A 20,715-nucleotide genomic window follows, 5' to 3' on the forward strand; every position below is an offset into this window, starting at 1 on the left:
ATTGAGAGGGCAACAGTCTTCGTTTTGTTAATAGCAGTTATGCTTTTTATTTCTTACCAGGTCAACTTTACATTAATTATTTAAAAAATATTTACAAAATGTCATTCACTAACCCATGCTTTAATTTAGGCATAAATCCCCATTGTATACAAAGAAATCTAAATAATCATTGAGTATATTTCATGGGCCCAACAAACTATGATAACATCAGTAGCAATTTCTAGAAAAATCTTTCCTAGATCTGATTGTGCAAACTAAATGCAAAGGAATCATGACCTGTTTAAGAACAGCCATGAGTAATGCTTTTATATATACAGATTAAGTTACAAAGAACTAGCAGTTTTAAAATTCAGAGGTTACTGAACTAAATGCTCTTTGGAAAGTAAATATGCTATAGAAGAGTTTGCCTTTCCTTTCTGGGTCCACAACGAGTGGTCAGATCTGGAGAAGATGGAGACAAAGTAAATCACAGCTCTTCGTTTACTGTCCTAAGAGCCAGGAGCACTGAGAGCAGAGCCAAACAACGTCAATTCCCTGATAGTGTTAGTGCTGCCTCAAAATTACATTCCAAAGCCCCTTGAGCATTATAAAAGAAAGAAAGAATGAAAGGGCCTTAAACTTATTACCCATAAGGGTTACTTCATAAAAGACTCCACTAGGCATACCTAACATAATGAAAGCACATTTACTGGGCTCAACAATCAAAAAGATAATTTTACACAAAAACCCCAGTATCACAGGACGCAGAAGATTTGAATCTAATATGCTACATGCTCGAAAACTCCATTTTATTACACGGCATCCGTTTTCTAGTCAATAAAACTGTATCCATACGCAACACCTTGCAGCATGAGGTAACTTACGCTACATAAAATGAACAAACAATTGTTACAACAGGTCAGATTTTTAAAAAATACTGTGTAAAACCTGTTGCAGGTAGATTTATCCAAGACAAAATGATCAAATATGATAAAAGTGATATGGATTAACAAGAAATACTAATGGATGTCCTTCCTTTCACATATCATTTATGGTACTCTCTAATACTCGAGTTCCGCTAATTCATTAAATCAAGAGTAAAAAGTGAGTGAGTGAGGACTGAAAATACTGCTCCGTGTAGTGTGAACTGAATTAAATTTTACTTTCAATGTAAATCTTAAAAGCACTAACCAGCAGCTGTAGCCTCGACATATATGTTTCTGGACTGACTGACTGAACATTTTAGATACTGATCAGTAACCGGCTTGATACAGAACACAATTCACCAACTTTGCATTCTTGCAGAATCAAGCGGATCTCAGAACTGATTTGCCTGAGGGGGAAATGACGTAAATTTAATCCAGGCAGATTTAAAAGATTTTAAGACTGCTGCAACACCCTCACTGGATGCACAGCACTGCAACACGCAGCTACGCTGTAATAATGTAAAACAAAGACTACTGCCATCAGTGAACTAAAACATGAGTAACGACAAGCAGAAGACAATACAAATCTGATCTCAAACTGCCCTCCTGTAAGCCTGGAGCAATACTGTACCCTCTAGGCCAGTGGGGAAGACCCTCTCCCCACCCCAGGCGCCAAGAATGAGCAACTCAACAGGTTATTTTCTTTGTAGTAGCTCTCACTGTCAACAAGGTCGGAAACCCCTGCGCTATGCAGACACCAAGTCCACTCTCTGCAGTCAGTACTGGAACCGTTTATTTCCTAAAAATCTCTTGCATACTAAATTGACATTAAGGGTAATTTTTGCACACTTTACAGAAGTTAAACGATCTGCACTGTAACTTACCCTCATAAAAAACAGATGTAAAACTTTAATAAGACTCACCCCTATGGTTTTTTTATGAGAAATTAAATTTCACTTTCATAGCACTTAACACCAGCCCAGTATTCTTAATTAAAAGTGAAAATTTTAAATAAAATAAAATAAAAAAGAGAGGCAGGTCTGGCATTACCTTCACACCTTATGATAAAAACATTAAACATGAATGTCTTGCACAGATGAATCTTGCCCTGTTAACACGACACAACAAAAGCATAACAGAAATGACTGTAGGTGCACAACAGTCTGACTCCACCACACACAGAAAGCTTCCTCATGTCAGAATTTTCCCATAGGAAAGTGTGGGTGAAATGTGTCATCACGTCACAGCTCATAACTGAAGTGGGTTGAGGAGGTTTGGTTGATTACGAAACCCCGACACACTTGTGAAATGAGCATGGTTAAAGCTTTAGTATCTAAGACGTTGTCAGGTACCCTATAGAGGGTCCTTTTCTCACTAAGGCAACTTAAAACAGCACAGCAAAGCAGTGCCACACTATGCCCGTAATGCAGTCTTGCGCCTGTGTTTTATTAATCACAATGTCAAGACAGAAGAGCAGTTTTTCTTCCTTCCAGGCTTCCAGGATGAAGCTCAGGGGGCCCTGGGATGGTTGGTGAAAGGAGAGAGCTGCTGGATTTGGGGGAGACTGCGGAGAGACCCAGCTCACTGCTGCTCACTGCTGCTCACTGCTGCTCACTGCTGCTCCTGCTGCTGCTGCATCCGACGCTCAGCTGCTGCAGCCAGCATCCTTCGCCGCTGTGTCATGGCGTCCGGGCTGGGGCCGTCATCTTCCTCCAAGGAGGGAAGGCTGTCTTCATCGTAGTCTTCCTCAGGGGTCTTGCTGAGATAACGTCTAGGAGGAAACACGCAATTCTGCAACATTTAAAAATTTCACAGGACTAACCTATCCAGCAGCATGTTAAGGTGCAGTGACTATTGCAGTACAGAGCTGTCCCTGCAGGGGGCGTACTAGGGAGCGAGCGCTACTGCAGGATAGAGCCATAACTGCTTGTGGCGCACCAGGGAGTGAGCTATGCTGCATATGCATACAGTAGGACTGGACGATATAAACGATACGGACATCGTCGTATATAATATTTTGACAATAAGAAAAGGAGAAACTTCAACAAATGATCAATAAGGAACAATGTTTGATCGTGCGCAACAGCCTATTACATCGCAGAAATGAACGCAATTCCAACAAATCATAGGAGAGTATTTTAAAGGTGGACAAAATACACCCGACAACCATACAGCAGGGTGGACTGAATTAGCAGAGCAGGCCACACGCTATTGTTTCAGCAATATGGAGGGATGAGTGCTTCCTTAGAAGAAACGCAGCAGCCACAACAGCTCTTCAAAAAGGAGATGTTAGGGACAAAGAAGGTAAACAGACATCAATGGTGTGGTGGTACTTTTCAGCTTAAAGTCTGACACACAAGAGACCAAGCAGTGCTGTACACTGTAAATTCTACTGAACACTTGTGCCAGCTAAAACTGGAAATACGGCAAACTAATTTCACCACCTGAAGCACTGCAATATAGTAAAATACAGTGACAAACAGTCACAGACAGAGCTGGGTAATTCAGGTCCAGAGAGTAAAAGTCCAGACCAACATTTTGTTTCAACCAACCAGTTGAGCATAAAGAGTCACAGTCACAGACTTTCACAGTTTCAACATTTGATATGCTGTCTTTGTTCCATTTTTACTGAAACATGGGTTTATATGATTTGTACATCATTGCATTCGGTTTTTATTTACATTTTACACGGCATCCCAACCTTACTGGGAAGGAGACTGTACTGGGAAGGAGACTGTACTGGGAAGGAGACTGTACTGGGAAGGCCGCTGTGGCCCCTACCTGCGTGCCTGCTGCACAAGGGCCTCCTTCCTCTGCAGCAGCATCCTCTGTCTCTCTTCTGCCGACTTGGAGAAGCGACTACCCTGGACCTCCGGGTCCTCTGCTTCGCCGGGCGCAGCCTCCTCGCCCCCGGTGGCTCCGGCCTGCTCCTCCAGGGTAGACGAGGGGAATGGTCCAGGACCAGCCTGAAGGGGTGTGCGCTCACTAGCCTGTTTGGAGCACATGAGAGAGTTTCCACTTACCACTGCAATGTGAAAAAAATGGGGCCGACTACTTGCTTCAGGCTTTCAAGCAGGACTGGACTTAGACCAAAGGCTGGCAGGACATGAACAGTGCTGGGCTCACCTGTGTTGGGAACGGCACCTGGATGCGTCCCTCCAGGATGTTATCAGTCGTGATCTCCACAGAGCGCGTCACCTGCAGATCCTGCAGCACCAGGTGGTACGGAACCTGAGGGAACATCTCCTGGATCTGATGGGCCTGTGCAGGTACAAGACACCTCATGTTAGGCCACTGGAGGTAGGCCAAACAGGACAAGAGCTGGAGCGAGAATAGCCTGCTGATGGCTGCTCACCATGGCATTTAGCTGGGAGTTGTTGGCCTGCACCATCCCCATGAGGTTGGTGGTGTGCATGACCTCCACAGAAAAACTGGGCAGCCAACTAGCGATGCGTGAACCTATAGAAAGTCATGTATGACGTGCTTCAATACCATTGTTAATCTGAAGCACTGACCAAATTTCGACAGTTTATCCAAAAGCTGAGGACGGGGCTATTACCATCAAAGTGGAAGAAATGGTTGTGATGGTTGAGATGAGGACGTGCCTCTGGTCCAGGGGCAGGACCTATGTTGTCATCCAGGGCTTCCCTCTGCTGGTCATCGCGAGCTCTGCTGCCCTCACTGATGTTCAGGGACATGCGGCAGGTGGGACATGAGATGTCCTGTTCCAGCCAGGAGCGCAGGCAGGAGCTGAGCAAGGACACACAGACACAGATGTCAAAACTTACGCTAGTCCATCTAATCTGGAATTTCTCTGCTGTTCAGTCAGGGATTGGAAAATAATGACATGATAGCGTCAACACAGTGAGAAACATAAGGAGTGAGTTGGCGGAATTAGGCACTGACTTGTGAAAGAGGTGACCACACGGCAGTTTGCGAGCCGTTTGCATGGAGTCCCAGCAAATGGCGCAGTCATCATTGTTGGTAGCTAGTTCTTCAGGTGTGGCCACTGCAAACCTGCCAGACGCAGCAGAAGCAGTCAGCGGACCTGATGGTCAAGCACAGCGGAAAGAAAACAGGCCTCGCAGAGATGGACCAGAAGGGACCCCTCCCACCTGGACTCCATGTTGTCAATAACACGCAGGTAGTTCTTGTGGCGCCGGATACGCCGCTGGACTTCATGGAAGAGGTAGCGGAGCTGCATGAAGATCACCAGGCTGGCCATGGAGAGCCAGATGTTGCCAAAGAGCTGAGGGAGCGGTGAACAGGGCAGATGTGGTGAGAACGCCAGGCGTGCCAGTTTGAGCAGCCTTCTCCCAGCATGAGAACATGGGGGGGGGTACTGACCAGCATGTGGATATGGTGCATCAAGTCCAGGGACAGGAGCGTCAGCTCCATGATGAAGTCTGTGTAGTACACATAGGTTCCTTTGGCCTCCCACGTTCCCTCATGGTTCAGGTCCCACAGGTGGAAGGAGTACCTAAGGAACAGTCTGGGACTCACTTCAAGCAAAAAACACTCTGTTTCCATCATTTTTTCAACCTTGCAAAACAAATTTAGATAGATTTAGTCAGCACAAATACCTTTTCAATATAACAATAGTGTTTTGTTCTGCTCCTTCTATAAATGACCATGTTAATTTAAGGCTACATTACAGTAATCCTATTAGCCACAATCCACAAGGCGGACTTCCAGGGGGTAGAGAGAAATGCCCCAGTACCAGTATGCATTCCGGAATGAATTCATCAATTCCCATTCAAATCAGGAAATAGAACTGGAGCTGGAATTTAAATCTCCCTGAAATTCTAATTCAATTCCAGTTCTGCTCCCCATACTTTTTGGTTTCCAATCCCAACTCCAGTTACATTTCCTGATTTGGATTGGAATTGATGAATGCATTCCGGACCCTGCGCAGTACATTGTGGGCTCTAGCATCTAGCAGTTGTAAACTGTACTCATGTTGTAAAAGGCCTGAGGATTTCCTAGGGTGCATACCTCATAATAACATGGGCGGTGCGCACGATGACCAGCAAGCACTGGGGAGAAAGACAGAAACAACCAGGAAAGAAGCTGAATGTGCAGATCACACTAATACACACTGTAATCCACAAAGCTACACGAGTCCACAAAACACCCATTCCGGCCTGAATAAACCAAAGCTTCAATCTGACCAAACTCAATACTGTTTAAAAAGGGGGGGACCACAGGAGGGCAAACTCCTACCTCAGCAGCCATGAAGGACATGGTGTGCATTCCCTGCGAGGGCTGCGCCAGCCCGTTCTGCACCAGCAGGGGCTGCACCAGCACGCACAGCAAGGCCAGTCCGCAACCACACAGCAGCATGACTACCAGCAGGGAGAGCACGCGTGCGTGGCTGTGCATGGGAGTGGTGGGGGAGAAGGACAGCTGTGCATTACAGACGAAAGAAACAGACGGCAGGAGGCGTCACAAGTCGTTTCATGGCAGATAATAGACAGAGCAAAGCAATCTGGACCTCAGCAGGCCCATGACAAACACCCGTTTCTGCACAGAAATGCACATTCCCACATTAACACCCTTAACACGCTACAAACGAACTACGATAAACAGACAGCAGCAATCAAACGACAGGAGTGGGGAGTCCACCGCTTTAACATCACAGGAGAAGCCCACCTGCAGAGCAGAAAGGCTGAATTCAGCATGTTCACGTGTCTATAATTAGCACTCGGCAAAAGATAGGACAGGGGGCTTGAGGAAGGGCTTTAAAGGTCGCCCACACTGGACAGCATGCGGGACCTGTTGCACTACAACCCCACAAAAAAGCTGTGTAAAATGGAAATAAAAACAGAATGTGATGATTTGCAAATCATATACATACATATTTAATTGAAAATAGAACAGAGACAACATTTCAAATGTTGAAACTGAGAAATGTTACTGTTTTATGACAAATATATGCTCAATTTGAATTTGATGCCAGCAACACAGTTCAAAAAAGCTGGGACAGGGGGGCAACACCAGACTGGAAAAGTTGTGTGATGCTAAAACAAAACACCTGGTTGAATATCTCATAACTAATTAGGTTAATTGGTCAGTAAGAAAACTGGGTATAAAAAGAGCCTCCCAGAGAGGCAGAGTCTCTGTGCAGTGAAGATGGGGAGACGTTCAGCACTTTATGAAAGAGTGCTTGGGCATATAGTGCAACAATTGAAGAATAATGTTCATCAACGAAAAGAAATGCAAAGAATTTGGGGATTTCACCATCTACGGTACATAATGTCATTAAAACATTCCGAAAATCCAGTAACAAGACCAAAAAACAATATTGGAAAGCAGTGATCTTCGGGTTGTGAGTGGCACTGCATTAAAGAATAGACAGGATTCTATAGAGGAAATCACTGCCTGGGCTCAGGAACATTTCTGAGAATCAATGTCTGAACATAGTTCAGCACTGCATCCATAAATGCAGGAAAAAACTCCAAACGTGCAAAGAAGAAACCATATCTAAACATGATCCAGAAACACCGGCTACTTCTCTAGGCCCGAGCTCATTTAAAGATGGACTGAGGCAAAATGGAGAACCAGCTGAGAAATCAAAATTTCTTTTTGGAAATCATGGACGCTGGATGCCCTGGGGCTTAAGAGGAGAGGTAACATCCATCCAGCTTGTTATCAATGGACAGTTTAAAAGCCAGCATCCAGGATGGTATGGGGGTGCATTAGTGCCCATGGCACGGATATCGCACATCTGAAAAGGCACCATCAATGCTGAACGATATATACAGGTTCCGGAGCAATATATGCTGCCATACGGACAACGTCTTTTTCAGAAGAGGCCTTGTATATTTCAACAAGACAATGCCAAACCACATTCTGCATGTATTACAACAGCACGGCTCCATAGCAGAAGATTCCGGGTGCTAGACTGGCCTGCCTGTAGTCCAGACCTGTCACCCATTGAAGACATTTGGCACATTATGAAACGAAAAATACAAAGGAGACCCTGAACTGTTGAGCAGTTGAAATCCTATATCAGGCAAGAATGGGGCAACATTTCACTTTCAAAACTCCAGCAACTGGTCCCCTCAGTTCCCAAACGTTTGCAGAGTCTTGTTAAATGAAGAGGTGATGCAACACAGTGATAAACAGGCCCCTGTCCCAACTTTTTTGAAATGTGTTGCTGGGATCAAATTCAAATTGAGCATATATGTAATAAAACCAAATTTCTCCATTTCAACATTTGATATGTTGTTTTTGTTCTATTTTCATAACGTCAGTATGGGATTATATAATTTTTATATCATTCCATTCTGTTTTTATTTACATTTTACACCATGTCCCAACTTATGTGGAAATGGGGTTGTAATTCTACTTCATGACAGTTGACCAGGACAAAGTTGATAATGTCAAAGGCCATTTGAAGCATGCATATCAAACACACCCTCCAGCTAACAGTCACTAGGTTACTTTCCAATAACATACTGAGAAAAGTTTTGTATGATAGAGACAATCAGTAAGGAAAATGCAAGTTGCCATTACATATGTTATTTGATATGAACCTGCAAATATCTGATCATATGCTTTCTCAAAAAACATGTCACTTTGGATAAAAACAACTGTTAAATAAAATGTAAAAATTCTGCCTGCGCTTTTCAGATAACTTCTTAAATCGTACCACTGGAAAATTTCTGTACTGAAGTGACCAAAACTGGGTCTTTAGTCACAGTCCAGTTCCTCACTGGCGCATCCTATATGCTGCACTTACATATTCAAAGCGGTCTTTGCAAAGCTGGACCATGAGGTGCAGGAAGACCAAAGCGGCAAACCACAGGAACCAAACGACCACCTCGTTCACAGTCTGCACGTTCAGAACGCCGAAAATAAAGATGAACTTGTAGAAGATGAAGTTCCAGAATTTGTCCTTCAGGTGCTGACCAAGGGAAAGAGCAATCATGAGCAAATACGACTTCCTTCAAAGAGTCTGCCCCCCCTCTTTCTTAAAAAAACTGAAGAAAACACTATCTACTGTATATTAATCAGGATAAAGCAAAGGAGTGCATCTGAACTACACATTATATTACTAGGCATTAAAATCAGCAATATCTCTGAGGAGCACTGCAAAGAGAATAACTGAGGAGAAGTTAAAGATGAGACGATGTCGATGTGAAAGACCCAATTAGGAATCCATCGCGGGATTTGAGTTCTGAAGAGTCTGTTACATGTCTTGCCCTTCCGAAGGCAACTACCCATCTGAAACCCTTCAGCAACCCTGACCACCCTTTGATGAGGCTGAAAACCTTATCGGAAAGTTAAACAAAAATCTGTCATAGACTGGGTGAAAACTGAAATATCATGATGCAATGATGGATTGATCTGCAGTAACTGCATTGCAACACAACAAAAATTCAAGATTTAAAATTTAAACAAAAACTCTTAACTCTTGAATAGTAATCCATTCTTCTGGCTTAAGTTTCAGATCTTGTTATACTTAGTGACTGGGTACTTCCGTTAATTTTGGAGTTAAACAGTTCCTCTCACCCTTACCTGTTTTTCACTAACTCTCAGGGGCCCAAACACCAAGCACTGGATCATCTTTGCGATCAGCATCAGGAGGCAACAAGCTGTGTTTACCAGCACCTGCGTGGAGGAGACATAAATCCCACTTTCTTTGACACGGACAAGAGGAAGCATTTCCCTTATGCCGGGCAGCAGGAAAACTTCAAACACAGCTGGACATTCGGCGGTTTCTCACCCAAATGAAGCAGCTGTCGTAAACGAGGTGCCAAAACACCTTTGAAGCAACCCCGGTCTCAGGGTCATGGAGGCGGCGATCGCGCTCCTCATCTGGGATAAAGTTAGGGTCGCTGGCCTCGGAAGTGTCGAAACCCGGCTCGGTCACGGTCCTATACACGCTGAGGATACTCCCAGCCAACAAAACGGTGCTTATGCCCGTATAGGTCCTCAAACTGGGCCACGGGAACCTCTCCAAGAACAGCAGGGGCATCGCAGCGCGTAATATCAACAGGCTGACGAAGTGACTTAAATTGTTCCAAACTCCCCCTTACGAAATACTAAAATTAAATCCCAATACAAGCAGATATCTAGATGTCTGTTTACTGCGGATAATTAATTTCAGAGATTAGGGTCAGAGCTCAACAGCAACCCCCGTCGAGGTTGGCCCACTCTCTAAAAAAACTATTTTCCGATCGCCACTATCAACTACGTTTTGTCATTTACTTCATAAAATAATTTGATCTCAATGGTCGGCCTCATACATATGTCTTCGCTGACATTCAAGCGAAATTACCGTAAGTCGCTCCGCGACACCTCGAAGTCTCTTAAGGCACTGAGTTTACAGCCTGGAAACTTCGTCCAGCGCCCCCCTCCCCTCGACCGCAAGGCTTCCCCTAGGTCTAAATATCTTTTCCAGCTGTCAAAACCTTGCTACCATATTTCAGCAGTAACTGACTGCTTTAGCGGCGCGTCCACACCGCAATTAAATTAGATCGGCTAGTTTGCGATCCGATTAAAGCCAAGACGCACAACTTAACCAACGCATAAAACAAACACGCCGACATTTGCTGTTGTTATCTGTATCGGATATCCACTAGCTGGCTGCTGCTATTTTGTATACGAGCGTCGCCCGCTGGCCAGAACCCTCTCCGAGCGCTTTATTTTTAGGAGCGACTCCGCGTACACGCTCCGTTTTTCGGTGTTTCTACCGTCTTCCTCTTCTTCCGGTCGTGCTGACGTTACGCGTCTTTTCCCCGGATGTGATGGCAAAATGGGTCTGAGGCAACGCAAGCTTTGAGAATCTGTTTGTTTTTTTCGCCGTCTAGTTCTTAAAATACGTTCATCAATTAAATTTTGTTTCCTTACAGACTTCTTATACTGGCATCCGCAGATCGTATGTGGTTTTGTAACTGAGTGAGATCTCAATGCATTCATGAAATAATAACTTGAAATACAACGTAGAAACAAGACGTTATGTTTAGTTCTAGGCCGTCTTTTTTCCTCAGTTTTTCTTACTCTGGTTTTGCTTTGAACCCTTCAACAAACAAGCGTTACTGCCACCTTCTGTTAGGAGGTCAAACTTTATCTTAAATTAAAAACAAAACCAGACAGTCGTTGTCAACCACAGGATCTATCCTTGTTTTGTTGTACATTTTGTTTGGATGGTTATATTTAAAAGATTAAGCCTAAAAAAGATGTACTGTGTGCACTGTACAGTGAAGTAAAATATTTTCATTCTAGTGTATTGTATACACAGAATATATCTCAATCGTACAAAAGCATACATTTAAGATAGCTTCAAAATTCCCTACCAGTACATTTATGTTCTACCTATTCCTATATCTCTAAATGGAGCCACTCAAACCACCCCAGTGACTATGCTTAAAATATGTTTTTTTTCCTCTTTTCTGCATTAATGTGTCCTGTAAATTATTATACATCCCTAGTACTATTCTATCTGATATGGATGCATCCTTGTTTGGAAGGAGATGTCCCGGGATTAAATAAATCTCTGTTTAAAGGAACCTTATTCACGTGATGCAAATGTTGTGAAACTTTATTTCACATTATGCAACTAATCCAACTTTACAGTCAATGCCGAACAGAAAATCATGCATGACCTTTAACTCCATCAGGAAGAATTTGGGTTCATCTTCCATTAATTTTTCTTACAGAAGAACCTGTTCTCGACTGCTTTTACTCTTTTACATTCTCACTCTCGTCCAGTTTTTACATTTTTATCAGGAATGTTATGGCAAACACAGAGTTATTTTTCTGCTACATGAAATGTCCCAAGTTCATCTCATCCATGGTCAATATGAAGAGCAGTTAACTTTTTTCAGGTGAGAATTCATAGGGTTTCAAATTCAATTATTCAATTTTAGTTATCAGACTGAGAACCTCAATAAACTACCCTGTTTCTGTAATATACCATCAGGATTACAGATTAGGGCTGGATTTGCTATCAGCCCCATACTGGTTGCCAGAAGCCATCATGGGACCCCCCAGCTTCGTAAGACAGCCAGTTATATTTATTATATAGCAATGTTACTTATTATATTATTTATGGCACGGTGGTGCAACCTCACACCTCTGGGACCTGGGTTCGAGTCTCCGCCTGGGTTACATGTGTGTGGAGTTTGCATGTTCTCCCCATGTTGTCGTGGGGTTTCCTCCGGGTACTCCGGTTTCCCCCCCACAGTCCAAAGACATGCTGAAGCTAATTGGAGTTACTAAATTGCCCTTAGGTGTGCATGTGTGAGTGAATGGTGTGTGAGTGTGCCCTGTGATGGGCTGGCCCCCCATCCTGGGTTGTTCCCCGCCTCGTGCCTGTAGCTTCCAGGATAGGCTCCTGACCCCCCCGCGACCCAGAAGGATAAGCAGTTTGGAAAATGGATCATAGTATTTATTATATTAAACAATGAACAATCTTTATTTTTTATCCCATCATTTGTGCATTTATGTTGACATCAGCAGTTTCAGTCGGTGGGAGGTGACCTGGACCACCACATGGGCTTTGTGGGATATGCGTCTCAGTCCACATCCTCTTAAGTCACATACTGTATTGCAGGATTTTGTTTGTTTTGCAATAAGGACTCCAGAGTCACTGTTATAGTTTAATAAGTTTCGTCATAGAAGAATGGAGAAGTAAAAGTGAGCCTTAACATTACTTGCATGAGGAAGAAACTTTAAGCATACTTCTTGGCAGTGGTTGAACCAACAACCAGAACCTGGGAGCATCATGAGCAACAGCAGCACAGCTTCTGAGTGGAATATATCAGGCATGGCTGCCAGTGGAATCCTGGGCCTGGCATTTCTGTTGGGGGCTCCAGGAAACCTGCTGGTGATCTGGACCATCATGCAGCATGTGAAGTTGCGCTCTTTCACTGTGGTCCTCATCTTCCATCTGGCTGTCGCGGACCTGCTGGTTGTGATCACGCTGCCCTTCTGGATCTACTCCCTGGCTCAATCCTGGATCTTCGGCCCAGTAGCCTGCAAAGCTGTGGTCTATGTGGTCTGCTCCTGTATGTACACCAGCGTCTTCCTCATCACCACCATGAGCGTGGAGCGCTATGTGGCCATTCGCTATCCATTCAGCCTGATGAGTCAGAAGAGGACAGCGATATTGGTGAAGTTGCTTGCTGGCATCTGGGTCCTAGGCTTCCTATTTGCAATCCCTTCAATTACAACATACCATGTGGATATGATGGACGGAATACCACAGTGTCTTTTCCAGACATACAGCTCCCTGAGCCAAGAGGTGGTATGTTTTCTACTGGAGACTGTGATAAACTTTGTCATCCCTTTCTTAGTCCTTGGAATCTGTTATTGCCAAGTAGCCAGTCATCTCCGTCAGATGAACCTGCAGCAGAAATGCAAGTCTTCCACTGTGATCATCTGTATTGTCGTTGCCTTTGCCATATGCTGGTTCCCATACCACTTAACCAACACCATCCATTTGTTCAATAACCTAGATGTGAAGGAACCTGATGAGAGCTTCTACCATGTGTTTTCGTTAATCTCTGGGGCCCTTGTATTCATCAACAGCTCACTGAACCCTGTTCTCTATACTTTTGTTGCTCGAAGATTCCAAGGTAGCCTGATGAAGTCAAATTTGGTGAAGTTGTTTAAGGATATGGCGACAACCCATACAAAATCACCAGACAGCACCAACTTGGCTATAATATAGAATATTCTCCATAATGAACAAACAAGAATGTAAGTCATGGGTTTTGCTCTGTTGTTTCATTTATCCATTTCATCCACTGTTCTTCATGCTAACACAAGGAAAACTGCAGACCATTTTAAAAACAAATCAGTCCCATTAAATGCCATAATATTTGCAAAATAATCAGCATATAAAAATAGATAGGAATTAACATATAACTTTGAATTCCTACTATATATATGGTGTTTATAATTTCAAGTTTTGTTGTGTTAGATTTTGTACAGTTACCCGAAAATGTATTTAAAAAAAAAAAAAAAAACAGAGTCTGATCCAGGAATGGGCTGGAACAGAATGGTGTCAATGGGTGAAAGGATCAGAAGGCAGACAAAAAGATGGTAAATTGAGGGAATATTACTGAGTAGTGGTAACAATACACACACAGCAAATGGACAACAATACAACAATACTGCTAGACTTCAGGGCCCTGTTTCAGAAAGCAGGATCTCTTGCTTAGTCAGATAACTTGTTGGATTTAAGACCCCAGTTTAAATGGACTTTATCTTCTTTCACTTACATATTGCCAAACTACCTTAAATGTGACAAGTTATCTGGCTGTATTAAGATGAACTGACAGGTGGCCCCGCAAATGGCCACGTCGCCCCTGTAGCATAGAACTATATATATATAGAACATATAGAAATATGTTGAATGTCTCCCTCTCACTGTGATGATTTGGGAGGTTGTAATTGTCCGGCTTCACTACTCACGATTTGGTGGAGTAACTCCAACTCCACCTAGCAGACATACATATGAGGTGACTGAGGTGTGGATTGATTCTGACTGTGTGTGGACTAATCATCCTGAAATTCAGATACAGTGTCCAAGGTTGGAAATTTGAGAACGCCTTGCCTGAAGGGAGGGGTGAGCCTGGCCAGCTCATCCCCTGCCCGCACATAATGCCCAAAATTAGTAGAAAGGAAGGGGGAGATCTTAGTGTTGGTTGGAGCTCAGCCGTGGGATAGAGCGCGCATCGCCCGGCACTTTCTCGGGACTCACGTGTTGATCTCCTACCAGGACTGAAACAGGCTCCCCAGTCTAAGAGTGAAGGTGGGTGATGATGGCACGTCCGAGTGTGAATAGCTTTGCAGTGTCTGTGTACTGATTCAATCATTATTGGGATTAATTATCATTGTACGAGAATCACAATAACAATAATATTAAATGGTACTTTCTATGTTTGCATGTTTTATTGTCACTTTTATATATATACATATAATCAGTTGTATTGGCAGTTTGAATATTGCTTATGATTTATAATACTATTGGATATCACTTTTGATTTTGCATTGCCTTTAATCCAATATTTTGGTATTGATTTTACTGCAAGGTTATTTTGTATTACCTGTAATAAAGCGTTTTTAGAAGCGAACTCAAGTGTGTCTGTTTGTTCCTTCGAAAGCCCTACATCCCCCTCACATCATCTTAAATCACTGGCTAAGCAAGAAATTCTGCTTTCTGAAACAGGACGCAGGAGTGACCTTAGCCAAAATAACAAACAAACCTAGACTAACTTTGTCAAAACCCCAGTTGCCTTGCTCCCTCCCCAAAGAAAAAGAAAAGGAAACAAAAAGGCAATGAGCTTCCCTAAATTCCTGTCTATCCGACAACCAGCAAAAACATGTACACACAAAACGACAGTCACTCCTTACACATCAGACGAATGTACAAATAAACTGGAGCGACAGTTCAAGGGGAAAGTCGCGGTCAATAATCAAAAAGAAAATCCAAAAAACAAGCCATCAACAAAAAAACTGAGACAGAGGTACTGAAAGGGAACAAACACATATTGGAAAGCAGAAACAGAAGCCAAAGTCAATTATCAAGAATACAATAAATCCAAAGAATATCCAATACAATGAAAGTGAGCAGAGCTGGGTTCTTGCAGGTACGGCGAGCTTTTGAACTGGCAGAAGGTAAAAACTGCAAGCAGAGACATGGAGGGAGGATCTGGAATGGAGTAGGAGGACTGGACTGCAGCAAATTGGAACTGCGAAGACCTGGAATGGATGAGTGGAACTGCAATGTACAGGCAGAGCACAGCAGCGTAAATACAGTGATTCTAAAACCTACACAAAAGGCACAGGGCAGGATGCCAAGACAAATCACAAGACATGTACACCCTACGGGAAATTTAAGGATACCAATTCACCTAAATAACACACCTATGGACTTGGAAAAGAAATCAACATAAAGACAGGAAGGATCCACAAACCATGTATAACCCAACACTGTAATGAATCCCCCATTTGTAAAAGTCTGAACATGCACAACACTGCCCGTGCACTCTCAATACAAACCTAAATCAATCCAAAGAAATTACGTTAATGTATAAGTAATTACTTATCATTATATTTTTGATTCAGCTAAATGATTATCAGCTATCAATGCTTATTGATGCATTAATACAGTTTAGAGTATGTACTTCTTTTTTCATTTACTATGAAACAGGAAATGACTATTATAAGTCATATTTACGCAATAGCAAAATACAAAAGAACAAAATACAGAACTGAAATGTTTGCATGTTTACAGGGAATATTGCAGGAAAATATTGTTACAAAAATTTGACTTCAATTAACATTTGAATATGCAAACATTTTATGTTACTCTATGGAAAACAAATGTGTAGTAGTCTGAACAATGAAAGCTGTCTGTGTTTCCATCTTCACATGGTGCCGGGTGGAGACAGGTGGACTTGTCTTTGGAGCTGAGCTTCTTGGCAGGGTTCAGCTGATTCCTGCAGCCAAGAAGGGATATTGTTTCACACTCTGCTCTGGGATACAATTTTGGAAGGAAGTCTGTGCCTATAACTGTTTGGCTAATTTACATCACGGAGGCGTACTCACAGTTAAGTAATGACAGAGTACTCACAGTTAAGTAATAAGACAGTGAATGCCCCATTGGTCCAATTTTTAAAGTTTATTTTCTCAGAAATTCACAGACTTTGAGTCCAGAATTTCCTCAATTCAGTTTTCTCTGTATTTTCAATATGACATCTTCTGAAAAATCTGCTTACATGTGAAAGCCTTGAGGGAAGTATTGTCTGGTCACATGTATGTTTCCATTTCACAAAATTCAGGGATAAAAACTGTATCATTGTTTGACTAATTAACCAAGTTATTTAGCAAATTACCTAAATTCATATAAAATGTAACAATAGTAAAAATGCACCTATTCACCGTTAAATTAAACAAGCAGTACTTCAGTGACTATCTACTTGTTACTTGGAAATATCACTTGAAAGACACCTGTCAGGTGTCTTGCATTAATATCAGATGAAAAACATAATTGATTTGTGAACATCTGTCCTCATGCCAGAAGAATATTTGTAATCTTCTGTGTTATAATTAAATGCTCATTTAAGATGAATGGCTAGACGTGTCATTGTATTTTAAAAATTTCATTAAAACTAGTTGTTCATTTAACTCCCATAGTTCCAAGAATAAGTAACAGCACTAACACATAAGAGACGTAGTGTTTACCGGCTGACGCACGAGTGATACAGGGAACGAAAGCACGGAATGAGGTGTCTTTTTTTCTGTTTGAGTATAATGTTGTGTTTTGATGAGCTACTTTACGTTTTTGTTTTACTGGTCATAGTGAGAGGGAGACTGCAGGGGGCTTGGAGGTAAGAGGGCTAAGCCTCTGTGCCTATGGTTCGAGCTCCGGCCTCAGCAGAACAGTCACATGCCCTGGGGCCCTTGAGCAAGGCCCTTAACCCCCAGCTCCAGGGCACATTAGCCGACCCTGTGCTTTGACCTCCAACCCGTGTAGAGCAAGATGAGGTCGACAAAGAGAAGCACTCCAATGTACCTTGTTCAAATGACAAAAATAAAGCATGCTAGTTTGAATGTAAAGCTGTTTCACCAACCAATGGTGCTATACTCCTCCCCGCTGGCCAAGGATGCCACAGTACAGCCAGGGATCTTGCCTGTTTCCACAATGCCTCCCAAGTACTTACTAGCAGCAGTGAGAGGGACAAGGTTTCAAAACCCACCATGGGACAAATTATACATATCTGGCAGACACCTTTATTCAAAGCAACATTAATTTTAGAAAGCAGGACTAACCAGTCCCTGGAACAACTAGGGTTAAGGGACCTTCTCAAGGGTCCAGTGGTTAAATCATTCTGCTGATGACAGGATTTTTACCAGCAACCTTCCAATCATTGGCACAGCATCATAACCCACTAAGCCACACACCACCCAGTATGACATCAATAACCACATGGAGGAACCCAATGGTAACTACTAAAGAAGCTTATACTGGGCCAGTTTGGATTGTTAATACAACAGTGCCAATCACTTGCTTACATGCTAACCACTGATTATTGCTTCTCTGGTATATTTCCAGCAGCTAGCCAGGACTGAAGTGAATGCCTGATTCTACTGGCCTTTCATGCAGAATGCAGCCACATCTTCTACAAGTCTTGACCATGCATAATACCCTTGAAAGAGGAAGCTGTTGCACAAGAGCATCAAATGGACAAACGCTGGTTCCTCTTCAGCTGTTTTTTATACATACAAACACTGGTATCACATTGGCTAATGGTGCTAAAATTAGCTGATGACGACATGCCAACCAAAACATAAGAAATTACTGCGGCAAAAGTCCTCTGAGATGTTATCAGCTGATTTCAAGACCACAAATATTGTCCTAAGCAGTTATCATTTGAGCTTAAAACATACCTGTCAAACGGCAAATAGAAGACTGAATACAACCGGTCAGGCCTGGAAACACGCTGAACCCACACCATAGTACAACATCACCAAATGCAGATTTACTGGTTCACAGGGTGAGGAATTACATAATACAACTTAATAATGTTTATGTATCTGTTTAAACTTGTGTATGGCTAGCAAGCTGAGCAGAGGCGAGACGGAGTTTATGGGCTGGTTGTTAGTTTTATATATTATTTTTCCAAGTCACTGAAACGATATTTAAATCACTTTTTTAATCTCCACATGAGGCGCAGTCTCTCAAAATATGAATAGCGAGCATCGTGTTGGTTCGGTAGGTTGGGGATGTATTTCCCACTTGTATTGTCTAAGTCTGTGCATTATCTCTCTGTGTCAGCTTCTATAGACCAGTATTTCCCAATGTGGTCCACGTTTTTGTTCCCTCCCAGCTCCCTAGTAAAGATGTAGACTGTCTGACAGGGAGCTCGGAGGGAGCAAAAATGTGGACCGGCTGTGGGTCCCCCAAGGACTGGATTGGGAAGAACTGCTCTTGCCTGCCATTGGCTGCCTGAGAGAGGCTTCAGACCCTGCAACCCTCACCAGGCTGGAAGGTGTACTGTGATGTCAACTCCTGCCTCCCCATGACCATCACTAATGCAAAAATGCCTGGCCGACAGGACTGAAAGTTCCCCCTTTTCAGAGGGGTAGCACCATTCACTGCTCCATGCCTCCTGGTTCACATGCTTTAAATTATTCATGAAAACAAAGCCACACTCCCTTACTTTTCTAGCCACTACATAGTGATGTGCTTGGATAAAATTAAGTTTGAGGCCCATGGGAAACTATTCATCTGCCTCATTATTAAGATACAGGCTAGAGAGGGAAAATGCAGTCTTTGATATTCAAAATTAAAAATTAAAATGAAGAAAGAAAAAAAAACATACATTAGTCTGTTTTGTTAGTGCATGATTTTTTTTTATAGTGCAGAAACACACCTTTGCCACCAGAGTTAATTTTACTTGTTTTTCTATGATCTTGCTTGGTGTTTGTATGTTGCCCTATGATGGGATGGTGCCCTATTCTGGGTTATTCCCTGCTTTGCGGCTGTTTATCCGCTATAGGCTCCGGACCCCTGTGACCCTGCATAGGACAAGCAGGTATAGAAAATGGATGGATAGATCTTGCGTTGTTCTTCATACATCTAACTGGAAGGAGTCTTTGCAGGAGTTCTATTTGTAAAGATTAATTTAATTGTCGCTGAAATGTGCGAACGTCAATAAACAACTTACTTTGAATCCTTGTCGTTACTGATGGCCACATTTTTTTTTAATTCTATTTTTTAAACTTTGTTTATTGTGATTTTCATATACAGCTTGGAAGGTCAAAAAACAGAATACTCTATGCTATTATTATCAGCCAATGAAACTGAAAACAAGCAGAGAATAAAAAGGAGAAGAGTCATATTGCATGCGAAAGGATAATTCAGACGACATTTCTGATGGAAACTCAGACCGCTGACCTCCAGCTTCTGCTCTTTCCTTTACCTCAAATCAAAACACAAATGCCAAGGGTCCCTTGTGCAACAACGCAGTCTGTGTCCTTTCACTTCACACTCGCCAAGTGCGTGTCCATTTCTGCTGAATTTTTATTTTTGCCAGCAGCAGAATGGCAGTGCAGGCCTTCATCATCATGTCTTCCTCATCCCACAGTGAGACGCCGTGTGACCTCATTAGCATATGTGCACGTACACTTTGCAAGGGTACACATTGGTAGAAAAACGTCTGAAGACTCCGCCCAGTGAGTCTGATCTGTTTTGCAATGTGCAAAATCACAGGAATTTGTCTTTCTGCACAACCTGCTATGAATGCATTTCATTCATCAGTGCCATCATTCCTTTGCTTTCTGTTAAAGGTGTAAAATGGCACCTGCTATTCATACAGGAAATAACACCTAATGTATAAATACTGTCCATCCATCCATCTTCCAATCGCTCAGTCCCTAAGGCATTATGGTAGTTCACAGGCCTATCCCAGAAAGCACCCTGAATGAATTGCCAATCTCTTCCAACACTAATTGGAATTAATCACGTTCCTGAGGCCCCCATACTGTGAAACTCATCCAACAGTTTCCCACACCAAAGGCAGAACACCTCCCCACAGGCCAGATTTTCTCAGTGAGGCTTCAAGGACTGTTACTCAGCCCCATCTTCCATATATCTACCGCAGGACTTTGTGCTGGAGCCACTGAAAGGGAAACACACTACTGGACTCACCTGTAGGGCTTCCAAGCATTAACATACAACCTGCTTTCAACACCAGCAGTCAACAGAGGGAAGCCCATTAATATTACTCTCCTACACCAGACTGAGACCCTTAGCAAATTACGGATTCAGGGTCAGAAGGTGACTTGT

General features: G+C 42.8%; 2 protein-coding genes across 2 annotated transcripts; one reads left to right on the forward strand and one right to left on the reverse strand.

Annotated features, from left to right (window-relative positions):
* Window positions 1-22: 22 nt before the first annotated feature.
* Window positions 23-10,892, reverse strand: amfrb (autocrine motility factor receptor b). The gene is made up of 13 exons (XM_023790334.2): window positions 9,637-10,892; window positions 9,429-9,521; window positions 8,650-8,814; window positions 6,129-6,311; window positions 5,901-5,941; window positions 5,253-5,385; window positions 5,021-5,154; window positions 4,812-4,922; window positions 4,465-4,655; window positions 4,261-4,364; window positions 4,032-4,166; window positions 3,687-3,895; window positions 23-2,676 (listed from the first exon to the last, which is right to left on the reverse strand). Exons 1-13 carry the CDS (start codon window positions 9,886-9,888, stop codon window positions 2,517-2,519), a joined length of 1,911 nt encoding a protein of 636 aa, XP_023646102.1. The 5' UTR covers window positions 9,889-10,892; the 3' UTR covers window positions 23-2,516.
* Window positions 10,893-12,480: 1,588 nt separating this feature from the next.
* Window positions 12,481-13,887, forward strand: LOC111832692 (leukotriene B4 receptor 1-like). The gene has a single exon (XM_023790335.2). It carries the CDS (start codon window positions 12,640-12,642, stop codon window positions 13,585-13,587), a length of 948 nt encoding a protein of 315 aa, XP_023646103.1. The 5' UTR covers window positions 12,481-12,639; the 3' UTR covers window positions 13,588-13,887.
* Window positions 13,888-20,715: the final 6,828 nt, after the last annotated feature.

Source organism: Paramormyrops kingsleyae, chromosome 11 (assembly GCF_048594095.1).
Source record: "Paramormyrops kingsleyae isolate MSU_618 chromosome 11, PKINGS_0.4, whole genome shotgun sequence".
Taxonomy (NCBI): domain Eukaryota; kingdom Metazoa; phylum Chordata; class Actinopteri; order Osteoglossiformes; family Mormyridae; genus Paramormyrops; species Paramormyrops kingsleyae.